The 24,745-nt window shown below is 42.8% G+C and overlaps 1 protein-coding gene across 1 annotated transcript in view; it reads left to right on the top strand.

Moving 5' to 3' along the window:
* The window catches only part of jak2b (Janus kinase 2b), a 216,948-nt gene that overhangs the window by 173,747 nt on the left and 18,456 nt on the right, over positions 1–24,745 (top strand). Inside the window, exon 2 of the mRNA XM_068720940.1 lies at positions 5,398–5,457. Within this exon, the coding sequence (XP_068577041.1) occupies positions 5,398–5,457 (60 nt within the window). The remainder of the gene's footprint in view (positions 1–5,397; positions 5,458–24,745) is intronic.

Genomic DNA, 24,745 nt, shown 5'->3' with positions numbered 1-24,745 from the left:
TAAATGCACAGATTTCTAAAAACAAAATGTGTTCCAACATCTACAATTTGACGACGAACAACAAACTCATATCTTGTGATGTGATTGAAGGCTCCTGAATAGCTACAGCAGTAAATGCTTCTGGAGGTGGAAACTGTTGTTTTGCAAGGTCAAGAATGACCTTCCCTTACTTTATGCACAGAGATAATATACCCCATCAAAATAAAAGCACGCATTTGAAAGAGTAATTGATGTGTTGCCACAGAGAAGTGACTTCCTGGATCTTTAACTTTACTAGTTCGGGGATGAATGAAGCGTTTCGGGTCAAGGACTTTATCTCAGCAGAGTCACGTTTCTGGAGGCTGGATGACAGCTTGGATAACACACACACACTCACACACACACACACACACACACACACACACTATCTCTATCTCTATCTCTGTCACACTCTCTTTTTTCATTCTGTTTAATTCACACACACACACACACACACACAGAGCAGAGTGGTTAGCAGTGTGGCTAGCACTATCAGACCGTGTGGTGTTAATCACACCTATGTCCATTAGCACTTCCAGCACAAGGCGCCCCTAGTATGCACGCACACACACACACACACACACACACACACACACACACCTCATGGATGGAGAGGAAATGCAGATGGTGATAGAAGTCTGGATAGATGGACAAAAGGAAGCGGGCTGATGTTTGCTTCTTTTTCAATCACTTTATTGTTCGTGGTGACTGGGAAAGAGACAAATGTGAATTATTGCACAACAATATTTTTTTATACGTTTTAGTTTTACCATCATCTCATATCCAATAAACAGTTAATTCAATGTTTCTCATAAGGAGTTACTTCTTTGAGGATTAACAGCTTGTCTGAGCAGCTGCGACTTCAAAGAGGCGGTAAAAGTGTCAACAATGTCAGAAAAATGTGACATCACAGAGGAAGTAAAAGCTTCATTTTTTTTAATAAAGCATAACAGCCCTTACTTACGATCAGCCAGACAGTTTAAATTTGAACCACCATTTCTTCTTGTCTTAAATGGAATATAAATTATTTTTGCCACATTGAGCAGAAAGCCCATCAACTCCACTCTACTCTATTCTATGTTCTTCCTGCGACTTCTCTGCAGGTCTCAGGTTTCAGAGGCAGGGATGTGTGATCTTTACAGAGCGTTCTCCCATTCATCACGGTGTGGTATAATGGAAACTGCCCAGCTGATGACAGGAAGGAGCTTAATTAGGCCGTGAAAGCAGCATCAGAAAACACCGGTCAAGATTTGTCAAGCATCTGATATTTAGAAGTGCTGCACGCTAGACTGGAAAACAATCCGACTCCCGGTGCAAGTGAACCAGAGCGGGAGAGCCGTGGGTGGCTGTGGCTCAGGAGGTAGAGTGGGCCGTCCATTAATTGTGTGTGTGTGTGTGTGTGTGTGTGTGTGTGTGTGTGTGTGTGTGTGTGTGTGTGTGTGTGTGTGTGTGTGTGTGTGTGTGTGTGTGTGTGTGTGTGTGTGTGTGTGTGTTTTGTACTGTTTGTCAGACAAAGAAAAGCAGTGTGAAGATTTTCTGGGAAAGTGTGACGGACATTTTTCACTATTTTCTAATATATAATAAACCAAAAATGATTTATCAATTTATCGAAAAACATAATGAAGCTATTAATGGTGGCAGCCGAGCTGGGGTCAGGCCAGTGACTAACAAACTTAATGAGTTATCATTGAGCATGAAATTATGAAAAATATATATATATATATATAAATAAAGTGCCACCATTAAATCTACTGTAAGATCAAATCTGTCACTGGAGCTCAAAGCTACGTAAAGCTGGAACGTAAATAATGTTCAGCAAAAGCTGTTTTAATATGAAATGAAGGTGTCATAACATCATGATGCTAAACCATTGTCCTCGTTTCAAACTACCACCTGCTTGTATACTCGCCGCTCCACCCAATAGAACCCTAATAGAACCCAAAACTGAGCTAAAGCTCCGATCTCAGCAGAATCTCAGGTGTCTGATGTCGTAGCTTGATTGCAGTTTCTCATCTCTGCCGCGCTCCGTGTCCCTGCTGGCCAGTTGGAATTTACATTGATTCTGTATGCAGCGTCGTCGTGTTTGTTTTATTGTCCAAGCGAGGCGAGTATTAAAACGGGAACGGGCTGTGATGCGTTTCCTGATTGGACGCTAACAGGATTACGGCCGTGATGAAGAATACAATGTGATACGCTGAGTTGTGGACTTTCCTGGGACTGAAAACAGAGCAAAGAGCGGCAATTGGGTGGCAGAATCAAATCCATACAACTTATCGCTGAGGAAATATCCGCGTGTGATTGCATGTTTCCTGAACTAATGCACTGCTTTTGAAATTCCACAAAACAGGGATCTAGTAACTGGCTGCCAGAGAAACTGAAACGCATATCTGGAATAAGCCTTCCTTCCCCTCTTTCTTTCCTCTCGAAAGCCCAAATGTGTTTGTCTTTGTTAACAAAGGTACTTCAACTTCAAATATTTGGACAAGTTCAGGGGCGCTTGATTTACCTCAGCGGACTGGAACAGCCGCCAACGCAGACACATTACCGCTGAGATTAAAGTAAATCAAGCACTCCGGTTTTCTGCCGTGTTTGCTGTAGGATCAGGAGGCAGGGAAGGAATGGAGCTTTCTGACATGATCAAGATTTAAAAGGGTGTGTGTGTGTGTGTGTGTGTGTGTGTGTGTGTGTGTGTGTGTGTGTGTGTGTGTGTGTGTGTGTGTGTGTGTGTGTGTGTGTGTGTGTGTGTGGGTCCATTAAGTATACTTTCAGTGTCGCTAGGTAAACCCGCACTCACCACCCTGCTGCCTGCTTCTCAGCGTTCTCATTCCTGTCACCCTCTGCTATACGCTACTGGAAAGTAAATCCCAGTACCGTGAAAGATTCTTTAAAAAAATTGACCTGTTTTGGTTATGGAGGGCCTCTGTAAAGCCAGCCCCCCCCCCCCCTACACACACACACACACACACACACACACACACACAACAGGAGCTGGAAAAAAAAGGACGGCTAAACTGAAAAAAAAGGGACGAAATCCACATCCCTTCACTTCACATCATGTTTTGACTCGGAGACTAAATTTCACAGCCAAACAACGCCAGGGCCTTTCATATACATTGACAGTAGCCCGAGCGCATAAAAGACTAGTGATTGGTCACACAGTGGGTGAGTGCCACTGCTCCAGGACTAGACTGTACACCTCCAAGTATCACTCCAGTGTGGGTGTGTTCACTTACGTGTGTGTGTGCGCGCGCGTGTGTGTGTGTGTGTGTGTGTGTGTGTGTGTGTGTGTGTGTGTGTGTGTGTGTGTGTGTGTGTGTGTGTGTGTGTGTGTGTGTGTGTGTGTGTGTGTGTGTGTGTGTGTGTGTGTGTGTGTACTGTACGTGCAGATCAATACAACGCTGAGGCAAAGCCCTCTACTACCCTCAAGTGGTGAAAATTCCGAACTGGCAGGACTTACCTGAGAGGCTCAGGAAGCCGTTTGCAACATGACGTTGTGTAACTGTGTTTATGTCGACACTTCTCTGTATTTGGGTCTTCCTCACTTCTGCGCCGCTGTGTGTGTTTTGTACGTCACGCTTGCTTGCATGTCTCTGAGTGTGAGCCTAGGTGTGAAACAGTGTGTGTGTGTGGGGGGGGGGGGGGGGGGGGGGCACTGTGCATGCCCATGCCTCTTATTTAAACTAGAGATTAGCGGATAGAAAGGGAGCGGTAGAGCAAAGCGAACAAATATACAAACGCGGAGGTGCAGAGGTGGAAATGGTGGTGGAGGTGTGGAGCGGGGGGGGGAATGGAGGGATGAGGCTGCATCGGTGCTTCAGATACCGGTGAGACAATGAGATATGATCTAGGAAGTCCAGTTTGAGGAACAGATTCATAAGCATGAAGGACTCTCAGTACACAGTAGGAAAACAGCCCGTATTTGATTGACCTATGCAGTTCCCTGCGTCGCAGTACCGGTTGATCGGTGACGTTGTGAGAGAGGAAGTGTGTTGATACGCATGTGTTTTAAAAATGTGTTGTGAGTGCGTGTGATGGCGCCCTTGCATGTGTTTTTAGTTGTGCGCATCCTCACAAATCAAAGCTCCATGCAGTCAGTGCGTGAGCGGTGGGGGTCGGTGTGTGAGGCGAGGACAGCAGCAGACTCTGGCGTGAAAAAGTTTTGAGGAGAAATAAGTAAATCTTGCCGCTGCTGCTAACCCACGAGTAACTTCCTCCTCATTTGCCATGTCTGGTTCGAGCCAAAACTAAAAGCCAAAACTTTCCCGCTTCCTGGTTTGCTTCCACATTATGCAACTCACATCTCAGGAAATCAGGGAATCACAGATCAAAATTCATAATCCACAAGTTGATCATTTAGCTTCTTTATAGTCTGAGTTGTTTTGTGCACCTGGCCACTTGAATACATCAGCAGCAACACTTTCTGTCCTTCTGCAGCTCCTCTTATGCATCCATTGGTAAATCTGAAGTTCTAATGGAAGACTCTGATCTCCCCGCTGTCAGTTAGCCTCTACTCTTATGTTCTCCAGGTAAAAAGAATGCGCTGGCAGGTATGTGACTCATGTCGCAGCCACTTGTCTATGTCTAGGTGTCGTTAAAAAGGGAGGTTGTCACGAGCCTCAAGAAAAGAAAAATGGGGAGAACTTGCAAAGAAGAGCAGAACAAGGGTGAGAATAGGAAAAAGAGATTAGGACAAGATGACACTAGAGAGAGAGAGAGAGAGAGAGAGAGAGAGAGAATAAAAGAGGGAGGGAGGCTGAAATGAGAAGAAAAGTAGGAAGCAAGGACAAATGGACGAAAAGATTGAAAGAAAGAGAAGAGAGAGGCAGAGAAAGAGGACGGTGAAAGAGAAAGCTTAAGTGGTCAGAGAAATGGAAGAGTGAGAAGGGTGTGGGCCAAAAAAAAAAAAAGAGAGAAGAAGAAGACAGAGCGGATGAGGTGGAGGAGAAAAAAAGCAGCAACACTGAGTGTGAGATGGAAAGAGTTGTCGAGAGAGAGAGAGAGAGAGAGAGAACACAAAGAGTTAGAGACAAACGGATGGATGGAGTGAGGAAAAAAAGAGGCAGAGGTGGTGAACCGTTCATGTGGAACTCATCTCTCGCCATTGTTGACACTCTGTGACCTGTATCACACACACACACACACACACACACACACACACACACACACAGACAGACAGTGCTTGGTGAACAGATTGGAACACACACACACACATATGCAGCCAAAAAACTGGAGAGACAGATAATAACTGCCACATTTAGTCCAACTGATGATTTGATTTCTGTTGATTTGAAAACACACCTGCTTAAGAGAAAAGGGTTTAAATCATTTGGTTTCCAATATTAAAACACATTAAAAGTTTGTGCTGATTTATCTCCACAGACGCCGATGAAGAAGAAAAAAAGCATCGCCTTCAACGGTGAGGATGCACCGCAATACCAGGTAATTACAACTATACTGCACATTAAAGGTGGGTCTGCATCATCGCATTGATCTGTTTATGCTATTGATCTGTTTACACTGGATACAAAATGCCCTTGATGATGTGTCTGTGAAGCCTGGAGCTATTTGAGCTTGGTCGCTGTCCTTTTTGCCAGGATTCAAATGTGTATTTTCACACGTCTCTTAACACACACACACACACACACACACACACACACACACACACACACACCTGTGAAATGATCGCCAGATGTGTCATAATGAGCGAGACAGACTATAGTATAGAACAGGAGAATCATCAGTAAATAAACCCCTGAGACGCTTCGCAGTAAACACCGTTTAACATGTTTAATGTTCATAACAATAAGGAGTTGGCAGTTAAAAATGATCATCATTTCCTCATGATTCATAGATTATACCAACATGGATGTGTTGTGAATTGAGCGGCGATGGTTTATCATCATTCTCAGAAAAAAAAAAAAGTTTGGAAAACAAACATGTGAGGAAACAGCGTGACGGACGGTAAAGGTTCATTCAGACCTGAACGCAAAATGGAGACGCGAGCATCGCTTTTCAAGAGTTGTTCATGCAATCTGTGTGTGTGTGTGTGTGTGTGTGTGTGTGTGTGTGTGTGTGTGTGTGTTTTACTTGATGCTGATCTAAAGCCTGTTTAAAACGACATCTCAGTGGTGTTGAAGGCAGACTCTCTCACACACACACACACACACACACACACACACACACACACACACACACACACACACACACACAGACAAGACTTTGAGAGGTTTCAGAGTGTAGCAGCACTTATACAGATTACCTCTATCTCTTCACTATAAAGCCCCCCCACACACACACACACACACACACACACACACACACACACACACACACACACAGCCTCTCTAACATTCAATTACCTCTATCTATTGACTATACAAGCACACACACACACACACACACACACACACACATAATCATTCAATTACACTAAACTTGCTCTATCGATTTTCATTCACAGTAGCATGCACATTCTGTTCCTGTGTGTGTGTGTGTGTGTGTGTGTGTGTGTGTGTGTGTGTGTGTGTGTGTGTGTGTGTGTGTGTGCTGTAGAAGTGGTTTGGAGCATGAATGGGGCAGCCAGGTGGTGTGTGTCTATCTTTCTATTTCTATCTTTGTGAGGACTGATTTTAGTTCATCCTCTTGTGCGTCAGAACATTTTTGGAGAATGAGGACTTGTTGTCCGGGTCTCACCGGGTCAAAGGTCAGTTTAAAGGTTAAGACTTGGCTTCAGGCCTGATCTTGGATCCATCACCTTTGGTGCTAGTTGTGTTGTTGTGATGGTTGAATGTTTTGGATTTAAGATGGGACTTTGGGGGGCGTAACGATGTCAAACTTGTACGACGTAATCGTCATCCTGCTTTCTCTCGCCTCACATTTCCTGTCTTTTTCTGTTAACTGACAGATAAAAGCAAACGGCAAATTAATAATCCTAAAAGAAAAATGTCACAATGTCGTATGTGTGCAGTCCTGCTGTACGTGTCTCAGTGCAGGAATTTGTTTATGGCTCAGTGTTGGATTTCGTTAGGAAATGTAGTGAATCAATCGCGCCTGCGTTTCCTCTCACGATGGCCGTGGTGAGCATACGGTTTGCAAAGGAAATGGCTTTGCTGAATGCGTTTAACTAAAAATAACAAGCAGATAACTACAATGTGCTCGATGTTGTCTTTCCTATTAACAATCTGCACCGAAAACTGGAAACTTGCTGACTCTGTCCATAGCCTCAATTGCAACACTATAACCAGCCAATGGACAAGAATTAATCCAGCAATTTAACTGCTCGAGTGTTTTTACTGTCCGTTTATTTGCCCCCAGAAAGCCTGACTACCAACTGCACAGACGTATCTGTAAGGTACGGTTCATTTAAATAGCACCTTTCAACAACAAGGCCATTTAAAGATGCTTTACGTGAGACATAAGATGTCGCTGAAGCAGATATTATTCAAGAAAATCCAAGAAAACTGCGTGTGACAGCTCAGCCTCTGATCTCAGAACTTGAGGACGTTCTCTGCGCTGGTTTTCTTCAGATCTCCTTTTCTTCTTGTCTCTATACACTCATGAACTGTCATAAAGCCTCATTGTAAGCATGATTTCTTTTCACACAAGTGGACGTAACATTTTCATGATGAGCGAAAATGCATTTGTTTACATCCACTCTCATTTTTACCTTTTTTGCAATCTGTCTGTGCCTGTAAAATGTGTTTTACATTCAGCCTGAATAGACTTCGTGTGTGTGTGTGTGTGTGTGTGTGTGTGTGTGTGTGTGTGTGTGTGTGTGTGTGTGTGTGTGTGTGTGTGTGTGTGTGTGTGTGTGTGCGTGCGTGCGTGCGTGCGTGCGTGCACGCAAGACCTTGAAGGAACAATGTATCTGACAGTTTACAGAATAAAGAAGGTGTATATGGCCTGCACTCTATTCACACACACACACACACAAGCTGCATTGAGAAAATAAAATGCAAGGAAACAATCGTGAAGTCATTCACACCCACAGACATGAAATGCCCCCCCCCCCCCACACACACACACACACACACACACACACACACATTGAGCAATTACAGCCCCACACACAAAGCATCAAGTACCACCAAATAATCAGAAGGTAATCCAAGCCCACATTGACATGCATCAGCCCACATTTGCATTTTAGTCCGCAAGCAAACAGCTTTTGTAACCATTTTTCCATCAGGCACTACTGTCATGGATACAGGTATTGTGGCAAAGTAGCAGCCCACAGGAACGGAAGCTGTTAAGTGTCCAATGTGTCTTGGAAGGCTAGTACAATCAGGTGTGTGTGTGTGTGTGTGTGTGTGTGTGTGTGTGTGTGTGTGTGTGGGTGTGTGTGCGCGGGTCACTGCTCTCAGATCAGGTCCTGCTCAGCACTGTTTTGATTTCCCCACTGAAATCACCAGCTGTAACTGCTCTGCAGAACACACACACACACACACACACACACACACACACACACGCATTGTGTCTAATTGTAATGGGGTTTTTTGTGAGTCGCATAACACAAGCTGTCTATTTCCCCATCACAGCTGAAACGAGGGGAGAAATATCTGCTGCCAGTGTGAGGAGAAAATGTTTCTCTGCTACACCTATTTTCTCAGTGCTATTCTTCTTTTTCCTCTCCCTGCATAACTTTTTCTGTATTATTGCTCTTCTTTGCTATTATTGCTCTTCCTCTTATTTATATTTATATATATATATATATATATATATATATATTGTATATATTGCATTTTTCCCACCTCTGGTATGAAATGCATGATGGAAACTTGCAAAAAGCAATGCCCCTCTGTTGCCATGGGAACACTGTGTGATAAACGATCAAACGAAGCAATTTTTGGTCACAGTCTGTGACATTTTTAACTGGAGAAAAATCAATTTTACTTGTGATTGCTGCAAATAATAATGATTTGGCGAGTAAATATCAAGCCTTGCTTCTCTTTCACCTCGTTAATGTTGGTTCTATGGGACAAAACATGAGACACTTTCAATGTGCAGCTGTGATACTACAGGAAGCATCTCACCTTGATCAAAAAAAAAACATTTTACTTTAATAATCCTGTAAGTTTGGTTTTGTTTAAAGGTGCTACACTTTTAAACGTGTAGCATTATTATAGCACCAAACTATGATTCACAATTTAAACATATAGTGGAGTTATTGTGTCCCGAGAATTGAGTCTCACTCCCTGTCTGTGTGTGTTGTAATCCAGGCTTCTTAGCCGGGCTAGCCGCGCTTGTATTGTAGCTCGTGTTAGCCTCTCTAGCTAGCTAATGGTTGTCCCTCTGCACTGCGCTTCTACGGCAGTTAGCGATGATTGGCCCGTGCCGTTGTCGTGGAAGCACGCCGCCCACCCTCCGGTTCTTCCCCAGCTAAATACTGTAAGCCCTTCAACACCGTTGCCATTGTTAGCACTGTTAAGCTAGCCACCTGTCTCCGTGTTGAGAGCAGGCGCCAACCTCCGGTTCCGAGTGACTTAAAAACTTGCATTCTTCTTCTTCTTCTGGCTTATTCCGTTGTACTTAACCCCCCTTTTTTCGTGTGACTTCTGGTTGCAAAAAAAAAACAACAAGATGGCGACAGCCAAAAGTCAGGTTGGCGATGGCCAAAAAGCCTAACTCAAGAGGACAATAGATGACATCACAGTCTGTGGTTGTGAGCCATGTGGAGACTATAGATATGCTCTTGATTCTGTATTGTAATGAGCTTTTCTTCTCAGTAGCTGTAACCCTTCTTTCCTGCTGTAACACAGTTTCATCATTGCTGTTAAGTTATTTTATCACACCGCTTCCATTTAAAGGCGGTTCACTTATTGATTGTCTGTTCTTCTTGGAAGAGGGATCCCTCTTGTGTTGCTCCTCCTGAGGTTTCTCTTAGAGCTTGAGTTTATTTTATTTATTTTTTTTCGCCTTATCCGAAATCAAAGGTGTCAGGATAGGAGGCGTAATATTTGGGACAGCAGGTGAAAGCGACTCACTCTGTTCATGTGTTGAGGTGTTGTGGAGTAAGACGCAGAACCCTCACATGCTCCTGATGGGTTCACTTGTAAGGCGGCCTGTGTTCGTTTGTGTAAATGAAGTCCATCCATCTGGTGAGCAAATTGAAACAATCACATCACACTATTGACTTTGCTTGAATGCCAATCTAGGCACTTGTCAGTGCATCCTATACACTGGCGCTACATTACATCCAGACACCTCAGGATATTTTGCCTCTTAACTGCAGTAATCTATTATCCAACAAGCACTACTGAAATGGGTCAAAACTTCCAATTGTTGTGCGAGTGAAGCTGAAGTAAGAATCGATTGTTAAGCTGTGATGAAAACGAGGCCGTTGCTTCCATATATCCAGCCGTGTTACCGGACAAGGGAGGAGCTGTGGCCTGATTAGAAACAATGCATTGAACAACTGACAGGAAACGTGTGCTGATTTCCAGAATAACTCAAGGTTGAAAACAACTTAATGTGGCCTTCTTTTTAAAAAAAAAAAAAAAAAACACGCATCTCATCAAGGAGAAATAGGGCAGAAAATCACTAAACAACAGCCACAAAGACTCAGCGCCTGAATGCGATAGTTTGCTCACGTAACGTCAGGTTTTAATACCTTTCAGAGGCTTTCACAGATGTTGGGATGGAGGGAAAAAGGCCAAACAAACCCCTCGGTTCATTTGCTTGTTTGTTTGTTATGATAGGTGTTGAGTAAAACCCGAAGGCGAGGTAGTAGGCATTACACCTGGATCCAGTTTAAACCCTCAGGTGTGTTTCTGCCTGATTCCTCACAGCTTTGCCGTTATTACTTTATGTCCCAACAGATGGATCCAAAATGCAACAGGGGAGCCATGGGAGAGAGGGGGGGGGGGGGGGGGGGGGGGGGGGGGGAGTAGAGAGAGGAAGTGTGAGGTGAGGTGATGAAGAGGAAGACAGACAAGTGTACATAGGATTAAAGCCAGAAAGGCTAAGGAGACGGAGAGGTAGTAGATTTGTAGACTTGCCTGGAGGAAACAGGCAGACAGGTGAGAAAAAGGCTCAGCATTGTTTATAACACCCTCCAACTATTGTTAGTGGAAGGCTTCAGCTGCCTCAGGTATGATTTAGCATGCACTGGTGAGTCGCAGTGCTACCTGAGGGGTGTGTGTGTGTGTGTGTGTGTGTGTGTGTGTGTGTGTGTTATGTACAGATAACTCCAGCTTGAGCAGGAAGAAGACCTTACAGGTATTTGGACAAACAGTGTGTGTGTGTGTGTGTGTGTGTGTGTGTGAGAGAGAGAGAGAGAGAGAGAGAGAGAGAGAGAGAGAGAGAGAGAGAGAGAGAGAGAGAGAGAGAGAGAGAGAGAGAGAGAGAGAGAGAGCATGACTCCCCCCCAGGTCTATTATCAGCTGTTGTTCATGGATAGCATGTTAGCATGTATCTGTAAGCATGTGTGTATGTTTGTAAGTGGTGGAAACACTTCACTGTGTTTTGATTGTGCCGAGTTCAATCCAATGTAAGTTGTTGCATTATAACAATTTGTTAGTAATTGCATTATATATACTATATATATATATATATATATATATATATATATATATATATATATATATATCATTTAGGAATCTTTTTTTGCTGGTAGAGCTTGAGAGGGGAAACATGTTCTGTGTTCGATGAGCGGTTAATGACATTGTGATTACTCGAAGTTTCCACGTGGTACAAGTCGTGACAAAACTCAAAAACAAACATAAAATGATACAATTATTATTTTATAGCTTCGCTTTGCTTACAGTTCAAGTGTATCGGTACAGGGAGGATGTTCTCATTCATGTCAGGGAAGCAGGTTGGTTTAGCAAAACCGGTACAGACAGCAGCTAACCCTGTTTAACAAGCAATCATTTAGCTGTTTGGCTGTGGAGCTGGAATCCCAGTCACAAAACGAACAGAAGAGAGAAACCTGATATCAAAAACCCACCTGCTTTTCCTTTCCTTAGGCTTTCACTTTAGAATCCATATTAAGCTGAAGATGAGGAAACAGAGACAAGATCAAACAAATGTAGCTTACTGTCAATTCTTGTGTTATTGACTAAAAATCGTATGTTTATTAAGTTGGAATCTTTCCTGGCAACGCAATCCTTTTGCTCTGTGTGTGATCCCTCTTGTAGACGCCTCGCTCCTCTGACTACACCTCAGTATCACGGGGGTTGAAAGAGGGGATTTTGAATACATGATTTTGGTATTTTTTTTCTCTATCATTCATCCTGTTATTCTCTCTTTTTTTCCCTCTTCGTAACGTGGTGGACCATGGGGTGATGAGGTCCCTGCCAAAAGTGACTTCAAAGTCTTTATAAAGCAGCCTATTAACAGCTCTAGCGCCAACAAATCCTCACAAGATAATACTGTGAAATCAGCCAACGGAGCGTCGCTTCATGTCACATGTGTGAGCTGCGTGGCTCACAGTTCGTGTCACTTCCTGTTATTGCTTCCCAAAAGCAGTTTGGGTAATTATTAGGCTTTATCAGTTCTGCTGCGTCCCACGTCTCAAAGTCAAACTAATGAACGTCACCGGCGAATAACAGTATTTTCTTTTTTTTCTTGCTCTCCTCTGACAGAGAAACTCTTATATTAATGCTTCTGTTTTTGTTGTTTGCTCCATTTCCAGTTCTTTCATTTGGTGGGTTGTTTAGAAGCAGCCTAAAGAAAGCTTTGATTACCGAAAAAGTCAGGAGACACACTGGGTCGTACATTCTGTGATTCAAAGTAAAAAAAAAAAAAGGGATTTGGATACCTGTCTGTCTGCTTTCTTCAGTTTCTATCATCGCTTTTCTCGTTATTTGCCCGATTAATTGTTTACCGGTCTGCGCGTGTTTGTGTACTCGGTTCTCTTTTTAACTGCCTGCCGCTTCGTTACTTTGTGCGGTTGCAGACATCACAGCAGCACAGCTCTGACAGCGATGAAGTCAAGGGATCACCTCCCACGACAATTAAAGATTCAGCATCGTCACGATCGGCCTTTGAACTGTCACACGGCAAAGAGAGTGAGGCGGCAGGCAGAGAGCAAAGGAAGCAGACAACCAGACACACGATGTAAAGACAGACGGGTAGAACAACGCTGCCTCCTTTTACTTTGGTGTGTTTTATGACTGATCTGGAGGCCAAAAAACATGTGTCCTTTGTTTTCATCCTATGTCTGTGTGTCAAAGATGGCTGCCAAAGTTCACTGTTCAAACAACAAAATATTATTTTTTGATGTTGAGCCTGAAAGTTTCTTCTTGTCCTTGTGCAATATCACACGTTTCATTAGTAACAATGGAGGCCACAATGTCTGACGTTTGTAAGCCTCAGCAAAAGGACATTTGATGTGATGACACAGCAGAAATACTGAAGCATTTTTGGGTCAACAAACGTGAACTTTTTGAATTATTCAATACCTCGGTAGACATTGATGAGATGAGTTTATGGTCTCAAGTCTTCCTTAATACGTTGTGGTGTTCATTTAGTAAACCATCGTCCCCATTCAGAGTAAAATGGACCATAAAGCAATTAGTCCAAATTAAATTGTAACTTTCTGTCTTTGACTAGAAATAGTGTGGCTGGAATAATGCGGAATTTGAAAAGTAAATTTGTTTCTAAGGCATTTAAAAAAAAAAAATGTTTTAAAGCACTGCGATGCAACATTTGCACATGAATTAATCACAGGCAGTCTGTAACAAACAAGAGAAAGCAGCAGCAGCACAAATACTAATCATCATTACTGAGAGCACACAGTATTAAAGCGAACAATGCTCTTTTTTTTTTTTTTTTTTTTTTTAATTCTTGCGCAGATGCTCTCATTTTCCAGCCATGATCACCAACCTTGCACAAAAGCACCGGCTTCTGTCTGGCCTCCCGCCTCTTCCTCTCTCCACTCGTCGCTGTGCCTTGTTCTCTCCGTCACTCTGTTGTTTTTCGCTGCGCGCTCAACAACATTGAAGCGTGACGGAAATCACCCACAGCAACGGAGTAACACCGAATGAGATGCTAAAAATACAGATGTGCAGCATCCATAAAAAAAAACATGCATGGCAGCACGCTCCAAAACTACAAGTGGCGGTACGGTCTGTAGAACACAGAGATGCATGTGCTACACGTATGTATTTGCATTGTACTTTTCTGTGTTACAGCGGTTGGTTAGGTTTAGGCCACACAACTATTTAGAGAAACACACGCTACTGTACGCATACATTTCACACTCTTGCCTGTATACACACAAAAATCCATCCATCGAAAATGGTTTTAAAACAGTGCAAAATGTGTTTTCAGAAAAGATTTAAAAGAAGATACTGATTTTGAAAGTGTGGATGTTCATACAGACACATTTTGTGGTTCTTACTTGCTGTTTGTTGTCTGACTGACAGTCCGTTTGGCACCATGAGGATTGATGACTAATCAGCAAGACACTGGCTAATCAAACCCACACATACACAAACTCGCACGCAGACTATAATTGTCAGTGATTGCATTTGAATAGCTGCCCATGCTTCCACTGATTAGCATCGTGGCACAAGTAGCTGTCGCGTCCCTTGTTCCTCAAACCGCCAAACCAAATGTCTACAGATCTATCTCGACTTGACCTCGTGTCTGCAAAAGGTCAACAAATGTGTTCATTCTTTGTGAGAGGAAACGTATCTTTTGTTTCTGCTTCTCAGTTTATCTTCTTACACTTTGCACTAGAACACAAGTACTTTGTGTTGCTGTTGTCTTCCACTCAAAGTGACTGGCGCTACAGTTTCTCTGTAGTACAGTCAAAGTGTTTCGTAACCCCAGGATCACCACAAACCACTGATAATTCACTGCAAAAGGAAAAACACATGTCAAAGGTGTGCTTGGGAGGAAAAACAACTTCTTCTCTTCTTTTTTTTTGCAGAAAAGCTGTCTTTTTGGAGACTGCAGGTTTCCACAGGGCACCAGCTACAATCGTGGGGCACATTGTGGCCTCTGGCGTGTAAAGATATTATCACGCCGATTGTACAATAATGTAATAAAGCCGTTATCATCCCTGAGAGACACACAGAGCAAAGAGAGAGAGAGAAACAAACAGACTGACAGAGACGAAGGGGAAAGGAAAGGAATCTTCCTCCATTAAAATGCAAAATGCTCCTGCTCCTTTGGGAGTGCAAACAAGTGGGAGAGGCAAAGAGAGGAGGAGGAGGAAGAGAAAGTGAAATGAGAGGACAAGAGATGATGGGCTGCTTGCGTTGATCAAAGTGTGAATATTCACAGCACTCTCCTCTACAAGATTAAATACTAATTACTCTCAACAGCTGCTCAATGAGCTCGCTAAGACTCATTATCACAATGTACTACATGTGTACCACTTAAGAAACACGGAGCTTCATTGCTAAACAGGACGTCCACCACGAGGAAATAAAAGCAGCGCCTTCTTGGGCACAGTGATTCCTGCAGGGAAGTTAAAAATGTTATTACGGACCATTTGCTAAGACCTTCAGGAGACAGACGGGGCTGTTTTGTTCATTACACAAGTAATGTTTTGTCTCCAGTGATTATTTCGCAGATATTAAATATGATAAAGATTGGGATCTTCCTTCAGTAATGGGACGTACAAAACATATCTTGATAGCCTCTTTGAGTGATCGCTCACCCTATGGGCTACCAAGCAGTGTATTTATTTTAATATCAATGTCTAAGTTCTTATTGTATTTCCCATCACAGCTAAATACATATTTTAGTGAAAAGGATGTCTTTTCTTTCTTTATTAATAAAGTGCATAAATGTCCATGTTACTCAAAAATAACTAGTCCAGCACACAACCCTCAGTACAACTGCTACATGTCATTGTATTTTATTTTGATAGGATTAAGAATATGAGATGTTATGTGTTCGTGAGCTTCAGGGGTGCTGGTAGGCGGAGCTAAGCTAGCTGTTTCCCCTGTTTCCAGTCTTTGTGCTAAGCTAAGCTAAACGGCTGCTGGCTGTAGTGTCGTGTTTAAAGCACCTCCTAATAACTCTTCTAACTCCCAGCATGAAAGCATATCAGCGCATTTCCCGAAAGGTCAACCTATTGCTTTAAAACACACGATTTATAAGGCTATCGGCCCATTACATGCACTCTATCGCTGCCTGGCGCTATACTTTGTTCAGAAAGTGAAACTTAAAAACACCACTTTCTAACACAATGTAAAACTGAGTTTACATGGTGAACTCAAGGTTTAGGAAAAGATTGTGTTTCGTGGAACTTAACTTTGACAAAGAGAGGACGTGAACCCCGCTCTCCTGCGTGAAAGTCCTGTGTTAACACTATCAACACAAAGAAAACAACGTCTTCATTTAACACGCAACGCTAACCGCTATCGTCCGGGTGACAGTTCTGTGTTTTCTGTCCCTGAGACATCGGTAATGTCTTCTTTCATCCCTATGAGGCTGATAATGATGTGTTTAAAGCTGCTATGTGTAGAATTTGACTTTGAATTTCTGACTTTGGTGCCCCAGGTAGTAGTATTAAAAAAAAGACAATTTTAGAATAATTTTGAAAAACGCTATAGTTACATACATTTTACATAATCAATGGATGTGTATCCTCCCTTTGATTGTGTGATGACACAGCTATTGTAGCTATGGTTTCAGGTTGGCCGCACACATCTCATTTGTTGCCATTTTTGGGAACACAAACTATCTCACCGCCTAAAGCAGCTCATCCACCATAACCTCGCACAGTATCCTGACGTAGCAGACTCACCCTCCTAACATATACATAACAATAAAAGAGTGTGGCAGATGGTGGGCGAGCATGTAACACAACTGGGTCAGCATGTGGGAGAATGGACCAGACTACACGGCAGAGTGAGACACAGTGCGGCTTGGAATAGATGGCTGCGGTGGAACCTGCACAATAATGGCCGTGCAAGGTCTGATGTATTGAGACAAAGCAAGCTAAAAAAAAAAAAAAAAAAAAAAAGGCTCAGAAAGTAACTCAGAATCTGCTAAATGCTATATTTATTCAGCGAACACTCGTCCCACTCTCTGTTATTTTATTCAACCGAATTAGCTGCAGTTTATCCTGCTGTTGTGACCATGACTGTGACAAGTATCCCGGGTGCATAATGGGTGGAAAACAAAGTGTGTGTGTGTGTGTGTGTGCGTGTGTGTGTGTGTGTGTGTGTGTGTGTCGGGGGATGTTGCTTTTCGTCGGCTGTCTGTGTGACTGGCGGTCGAGCAGCATGAGAGTTGACGGCTAATCAGTGCGTCACTTCCTAATGGGCGAAAATGTACACACACACACACACACACACACACACATACACACACACACATGAGCACAGCAAGGAGTATAATTGTCTGTGATTGCATTTGGATACCCATCCACACTCATGCTGATTAGCAATGTGCCGGAGAAAGACTTGCAGAGCGATCATGGGAGGGAGAAACAGAGAGAGAGAGAGAGAGACTTATTAGCTCGCACAGTTGTCTGCATATTGCTATTAATGAGAAATTGTAACCAATTGAAGTGAGTCTGAATCCACGAAATAGCAGCCCAATGTATTTGCAAACCTTAAATGAACTGCAACACAGCTGCAAGTGTTCAGTTTAACAGCTTAAAGCGATGTTTTTAAAAAATATCCTTCAAGACCGACAGATGGATGAATGGATGAATGAATGAATGAATGGATAGACAGGTTCTCTATCTCAGTCCATGTACTTTTCCTCTCGGCAGACAGTCAGTAAAGCACAAGTGTTGCTGATAAATGAATTATGATTCCGTTCTATCGAGATGTGTCCGATTCTTACTCAAATAGCTGGATTGAGTGTTTGTGACAATCGGCCGATCTGGTCTCGTTTGCTATTATTTCACTAAATAACATTTCAGTCGATTGATATCTCTGTGTTTATGTGTTACATTTAGTTCAAAACCGTTAGGAATGCTACATTTATGTCAAGCCGGGTGTTGCCTTAGACATTAAAGAGTGATCCCAGTCACTTCCACACAGCGGGACGTTTACTGCTTATTAACCGTCCGATATGCAGAAGCCTGATTCTTTCACCGCTGAGCCATCCACTTCTATTCAACCCTCTCTGTCTGAGGATAAGTCGCTCTGTAAATTGAGAAAGATTTGCAGTTAAGAGACAGGAGTCGATGCTACAAATATGTCTTTTGAATGAACTGTGTGATCTTGGATATCCTTTAGCAACCAAGCTAGTGAGCTTGATGACTTCAAGAGAATGTTGTCCCCCTCAGGAATAAACAGCATAGCGCGAAGAAATTAGAAAGACGTTTAAGGAGCTATTGTGACTGACTTGCGCTAGCTGGCGTGTTAGCTCGCCACTAAATGATTTCTTCATTGGGAGCCCCGTGAACAGGCCCGCCTCCTGCCTTGCTTGTGCCCGGGACAAGGTGAGGTGGTGGGGATGATGCTTGACTGTACCTGCACAGACCTCTGACCAAATCCCATCACCTTCGGGAAGATCAGCGAAATAAATGGATAGATGTTTTTCGACCATATATTCCACTTAACATCCATCTACACCTCGTTAATAATAACTCATATGAGGATTTATTTCAATACGTCAATGTTGGCTGAACTGTGATTTGTTTCAAAGGCCACCTTTCACTGTTTCCACCCTCAAGATGCTGTTGGCGGATGCATCAACAATAGATTTAGCAGGCAATCAAGCGTTCAGACTTCCATATTCACCCGAATTAAAACACCAAGCAGATCCTCAGGGTTTACTCTTGAATGTGAGAGGCATATTTGTTTTTAGAACGTATCATCGCGGCTGAATTACAGCAAATTATTATTAATAAGCAGATCCTGCACGTAGCATCTCGATGAAAAGATAAACAGTTTTCAACGCGGTCCCTCTCGGTCGATTACATGAAAAGACTGAAGATGTCTCGCTCTTTCTATGTGCGCAGATGGGAACAGAGGAGGAGATTGAATGCGTGAGAGGGAGGGAGGGAAGAGAGGAAGTAGGAGAAAATGGAAGCGGGAGACAGAAAGATGAGAGTGGGCAGGAGATGAGGAAGGAGGGCGGCGGAGATGAGGGAGGGAGAGCAGAAAGCAATGCAGTGGGAAAGAGGAGAGCAGAGAGACGAAATGACAGCCTTAATGTGTCTGCATGAGTGACAGCCATATGTGAATATTGCATGTGTGATTAGGGAGCAGAGAAGATGGGGCTTCAATGGCTTGTTAACTGGGCCCCTCAATACTGGCAGTACGATGGAAAGGAACAGGGGAAAGGAAGCAGAGGAGGGGAGGGAGGCACCGAAATACTGACAGAACGAGAGCCGAGAGAGAGAGAGAGAGAGAGAGAGGGAGGGAATGGAGAGGAGTTAAGTGAAAGTAAAGGGAAAGAGAACTGACTTGATCTTTTGTCAGCTGATACAGCAATACACAGTGGAAGTCAGAAAAAGCAGCCAAAAATGGAGAGAGACAAACAGGAAGTCTGCATCCTGAAACACAGCAGTCCTTCACGGGCCTTTCACAATGTTTTGCACGTTTTATCCAGTGCTTCAAATCACTGGCTGTACGCCGCCAATGAGCCATTTCTATTATTCTCCCATAAGGCCCCTTGCTGCAGTTCTGACCTTCCATGACCTCTCCCTGTGCCGACAAACAAACAACCAGCTATCCTTGTTACGCTCCCCCTCCTGACTCTCGGGTCGAGACACGCAACACTGCCTACCTGTCGGATATCTGCACCACCTAAAGCTCAACATGGACTGAGACTGAGCCGGTGTTGCTTCATGGGAAAGGATGAGCCCTATCTATATATATACTGTATATATATACAGTATATATATATAGATATATATGCCCTTCAGCAGACACATTTACACTCTGTTGTTGATTTTATCACTAAATTTAAAAAAAAAAAAATGCTCTCTGCTTCGAACTGCATTAAAGACAAAAGCAGGAAAGGAAAATGTCAACTGGTCTAAAATGGTCAGCAATAATGTAAATAATATAGAATTCATAGTTAACTTGCTAAAACATGCAAAACCATGAGTATTTCCCTTAAATTGGTTGCTTTGTAGCGGTTTTCTGACAGTTATCTCCACTTTATCCAATAGGCTCGGATTTAAATTCTCACTAATTGTTTGCCAACAGTAAACAAACAAACAAACACTTATGGAGTTTTGCTGAAACTGGCATGAGCGGCACGATGTCCAAGTAGGATATTCTTACCGTTGTTTTCATTGTTAGCAGGATTTTGGACAAGTTTTTGGCCAGCTGTGTGTTTCTTGTTTTGCAGCATCTCAAACTTGTTTTTGGCAACGTTGAGTTTTTTTTTTTTCTCAGCACTCTCGACTGGTTTCTGGCAGCGCCGGAGCTGTGAGCGGGCAGTGTTGGACCACGCTAATCGAGAAAGCGGCTGCGTGCCCGTCTTGGCACCGTGCCGCATATCGACGGAGCAGCGGACACTTTCTCAACTCCAAATTCTTGCTGCAGGACATTTTCTGGCAGAAGGAATTAGCTGTCCATGCCAGACACACACACACACACACACACACACACAGTGGAACGGACACTCACAAGTGCAAAAACGTGTGAGCGGATAGGACAAATGAGGGACAGACTTCGTGGGGGTGGGTGATATAGGTGTGAACATGTAAATGACAGGCGTATGGACAGGAATAACCAGCCAGTGTGCCCCTCCCTTTTCATTTCCTCATTGCTATGAATAATAGATGGTGAGACCACTTAATGCACATGAGGGGGATTTGCTCATGATGTGCTCCTTATTTAGACCTTTTAGTTGTTTCCAGTCCCAGAGTGATAAACTTTGACCATCACATCCATTTCATTCATACTTTCTCCATTTGACTCTTTTCTCTATGGTTGTTAATTTGTTCAATTACTTTAATGCGTATGGATGTGACTCTGTGGGCTTTCTTCTCACTGTTACACTTAGTTTAATCTACCCTCTGTGCTTCTGTAGTCTCTGTTGTAAATGTCAAAGCAATGCTTTAGCTGAACTGAAACAATCTCCAGTGGCCAGCGTGGAAATTAAATCAACGTTTTAACTACACCCGAGTTTCCCTCCGAGGTTTTGCAGGCTGGAGCTCACTTCAGCGTGCGCTAAGTTCACGAACGGAACCATTGTTAGAAATGAGGAACGGAACAGAGGCTGTGACCTCTGGCTCTGAAAAGGGAGGTCAACGTGGAAGTGAGTTAAACGGCCATCAGGAGGCGACTCCTCTGGTTTGCGACAAGAAGTCAGATTACATTAAAGTCTGAGAAAATGACTCTTATTTCTTACGTGATTTATTCCCTCAGTAAACATTGTAAACATGAGTTTATGGTTTCATTCGATAGTTTCAAGTCTTCTTCAATACAGCATGATGTTCATTTAGTACATTATACCCAAAGTGATGGATATTTTTGTATTTCTTCTGACAAATAGTAAAAGAAAACTTGAATTTGTACTCAAACCCAAAGTCAGCTTTTTCTGCGACTGGGGTGGTAAATAGGTTAACTGTGTCTTATTTTTCAAGTCAAATATTTGACTGGGACGTTGACCCGCCGTTGGTCTTCCTCGTCCTCTGGCGGTCTCTGTGAACACGCAACCTGGGAGATGTTCCCGGGCGCTGACAGATGTACGAGCCGCGTCACATGGTGGTTAGCAAACGCTAAGCAGCCACCGGGATCACATTAACCCCCTGAACAAACACTCACACGTGCACATCGAAAAACCCTGAGCCTTGATCACACTCCAGGACGGACGTGGACAGCTGCAGACCTGCATGCGGACAGCTGATGTGCACATGCTTCACGTGTGCGCTGACGCGTTCTACACATGCGCACAAGAAGACGTGCGACGCGTTAAATGGTGACGTTTAGGTTTTTATGTAAATTGTGGGCTGCAGGCGAGGAAAGGAGTCCATGCGGAACATCATATACATACAAGTGCATACATGAAAACAATACATGACTTCTGCATTCAACCCATTCACGCGAAGCACCAGAGAGCAGCTTGTGGTTCAGTTTCTCACTAAAGGACATTCTGAGCCGGGGATTCAACCGACATCCCTGGGGTTTAAACGATGACAAACTATGTAAACTGGTTAGTCATTCAATATCGCATAGCTTTATTAAGATACGGTTAAGAAAACCAAAAAGGCTGTGATCATGGAAGTCAATGAAAGTCTAAACTCTCACTACACAAAACTCCAATCGTCGTCACTGCAGCAGAGCGATGACACATTTTACAGGCATCCACCTCCACAGCTTCACTTTTCACCTCGACTGTATGTCTCGTTACTCCCTGCACTGGCACTGAAGAATTTCACTAATCATAAATCACTCATTTGTAATTATATGTACTCTGTAACAGGCTGGGCTGGATATACACACATTAAAGTGCGCACAAAGAGAGACGACGCACAACATTCTATTATACACAAACTTGTTTTGGATGCAAAGGAGGTCATTGCATTGACTTATATTATTATTTTCGTCCCCATAATGACTGGAAACATATTTTTTGTCCCTTGTCCCAACACAATTAATAAAAGGACATGCACACAAGCTTGAGTCGAACCCTCTATCTTGTCGTGATACTAAGTTTAACTTGTTAACCTTTTCGAGGCCAAATTTGTGTCCCAATATGGGAATTGAGTCCACAAAATATGGCCGTGGAAACAGACTTTAGTCCCCACAATGTGAGGAAGACGCACGTCCAAACACTCACGCGATCCTCCTGCCAGAAATCCCATCTTTCTCACAGGCTGCTCTGTTGTGTGCTGGCTCTCCCAAAACCATTTTTGCATTTTTTTTGCTTCATTGAAAGCTAATGAAGTGGGGTTAACATGATTTTTCATGCTAAGGTGCATCTTTTTAGATGCAAAGGCCGGAGAAAATATCGAGATTATTCCAGATGACAAATACCTTTTTTTTTTACCGTATTCGTTGTGCTGTCGAGGAACAGGCGCATGTCATTTCTTTTGCGAGGCTTCGATCGGTCGACTGTTTTATGTTTTACAGGAGAAAACGGGGCGCTAGGCGAGGGAGGGGTCGCCCTCACGCAGGGATCACAGCAAGCGTTCCACGTGGACTATAATCTGAACGATTGTTCTCTGATGGAAATTGCATTCATTGTGAACAGTTTTCAAATTCCAACATGACAGGTGTCACTTGTACATGTATGCAAGTCCACAGCACAGCGTGTCAAATGAAATAAAAAAACTCTATTGAACCTATAATACAATGTAAGAGGCGACTGCACTTCTTCAGTTAAAAGGATAAAAAATGATAAAAAAAGATCACAGACACAGTGACGTCTTTTTGTTGTTTTATTGTAGGTTATGCCAACAAATGTTGCTTGAATAAAATTTACATTATTCTATTTTTTCTCTTTTTTTGTAAGCGTATAAAAAAAAAAGACCGATCCACATTATTGCAGTATATGAAAAAAAAAAAGCACATTTTCCTCAAGTATTTCTGTTGTGACTCTTTCAATAATTCGATGTGATTTATTCATTGGAAACCCTGAGGTTGCCATGCTCTTGCACAAACATCAAATAAGCATATGTATTTATTTGGTCCACACATGCCAACCAAAGATACAGTAACAGAAAGACTTGCTCCAGTGTTGAAACTTTCATTGTATCTGCGTCACACTCTGCTCAACAGATGGCAGAAGCCACCACTCTGGCGACTTTGGGACACATCTTCAATGAGCGAGAGTTTTATTGCATTTTGTGTCTGAAATTAGCCGTCTGGTCAAACAGCGTTTCGGTGTTGAGAGCGGCATTATGAGCTTCGACAAGAGGCGTCGGCATTGAGAAAAATGCTTCTTACCAACTGTGGCAAAAACTAAATAAACACAATCATGATTCACTCGTGAAGCTTTGTAAATGTTTATTGTGTTTACAAAGCATGTTCAAGCCTGGCAAGTGTCGTAATGTAATCCAGAAAGCTTGAGACATTTAAAAAGAGTGTAACCAACAGTGTTCATGCTTTGAGATTTAATATACTATAAACATACTATTAATTTTAGACTCTGAATCGGGGCCTTGTACTGGATTTTATGTGACGTACACGACCAGCTTCCTTTTGCTAATTCACAAAAAAATACAAAGGCCAGGGGGGACGCTTTTAAATGTGACACTGCAGCCATAGAAAATGGTTTAGCTACAACCCGTACGGTCTGTGGTGCGGTGAAGACGACTGCGTCACCAGAACATCCGAAAGTACAGCTACACTACAAGTCTGCTGTGACTGAATGCTTCCCTTCACGTCATGGATACCACATGAAGCACTCTATTGGATCACGGTCAAATGAGCGTACTTTATTATTTTCGGCATGATTCAGCAATGCACTGTATCACATGACAATTATTGATATTTTTGTCACAAGTCAACTGCGAATTTCAGTGTTCAAATGCAGCTCTTTGCAAGGCTGTGACGGATAACATCAGCTATGATTTGACATTTCCAAGTAAAATTCGAGATGCGGTAAAGGTTTGTGAGTCCCTTTTTCCAGGAAAGAGCACGTGAGACAGATATATATATATATATATATATATATATATATATATATATATATATATTACAAAGAAAGAGGGAGCAGCAGAGCACAGAGAGAAAGATATCGGCGTAGGGAAAAGAAAAAGACAAACAGTCAGAGGGAAAGAAGAGAAAGTTATATAGAAGTGCTTTAAGGAGCTTATCACTCATATGATAGTCATCATTCAATTTGATTGGTTGGCAGATAGAAGGTCAAGAAGGCGGCTTCTCATAATTGCGCCTCCCAG

This window comes from Cebidichthys violaceus, unplaced genomic scaffold (genome assembly GCF_023349555.1).
Source record: "Cebidichthys violaceus isolate CVI_PGR_0920_01 unplaced genomic scaffold, fCebVio1.0.p SCAF_26, whole genome shotgun sequence".
NCBI lineage: Eukaryota > Metazoa > Chordata > Actinopteri > Perciformes > Stichaeidae > Cebidichthys > Cebidichthys violaceus.
The sequence above is the reverse complement of the archived record's forward strand: the minus strand, read 5'-3'. Positions and strand labels throughout refer to the sequence as shown.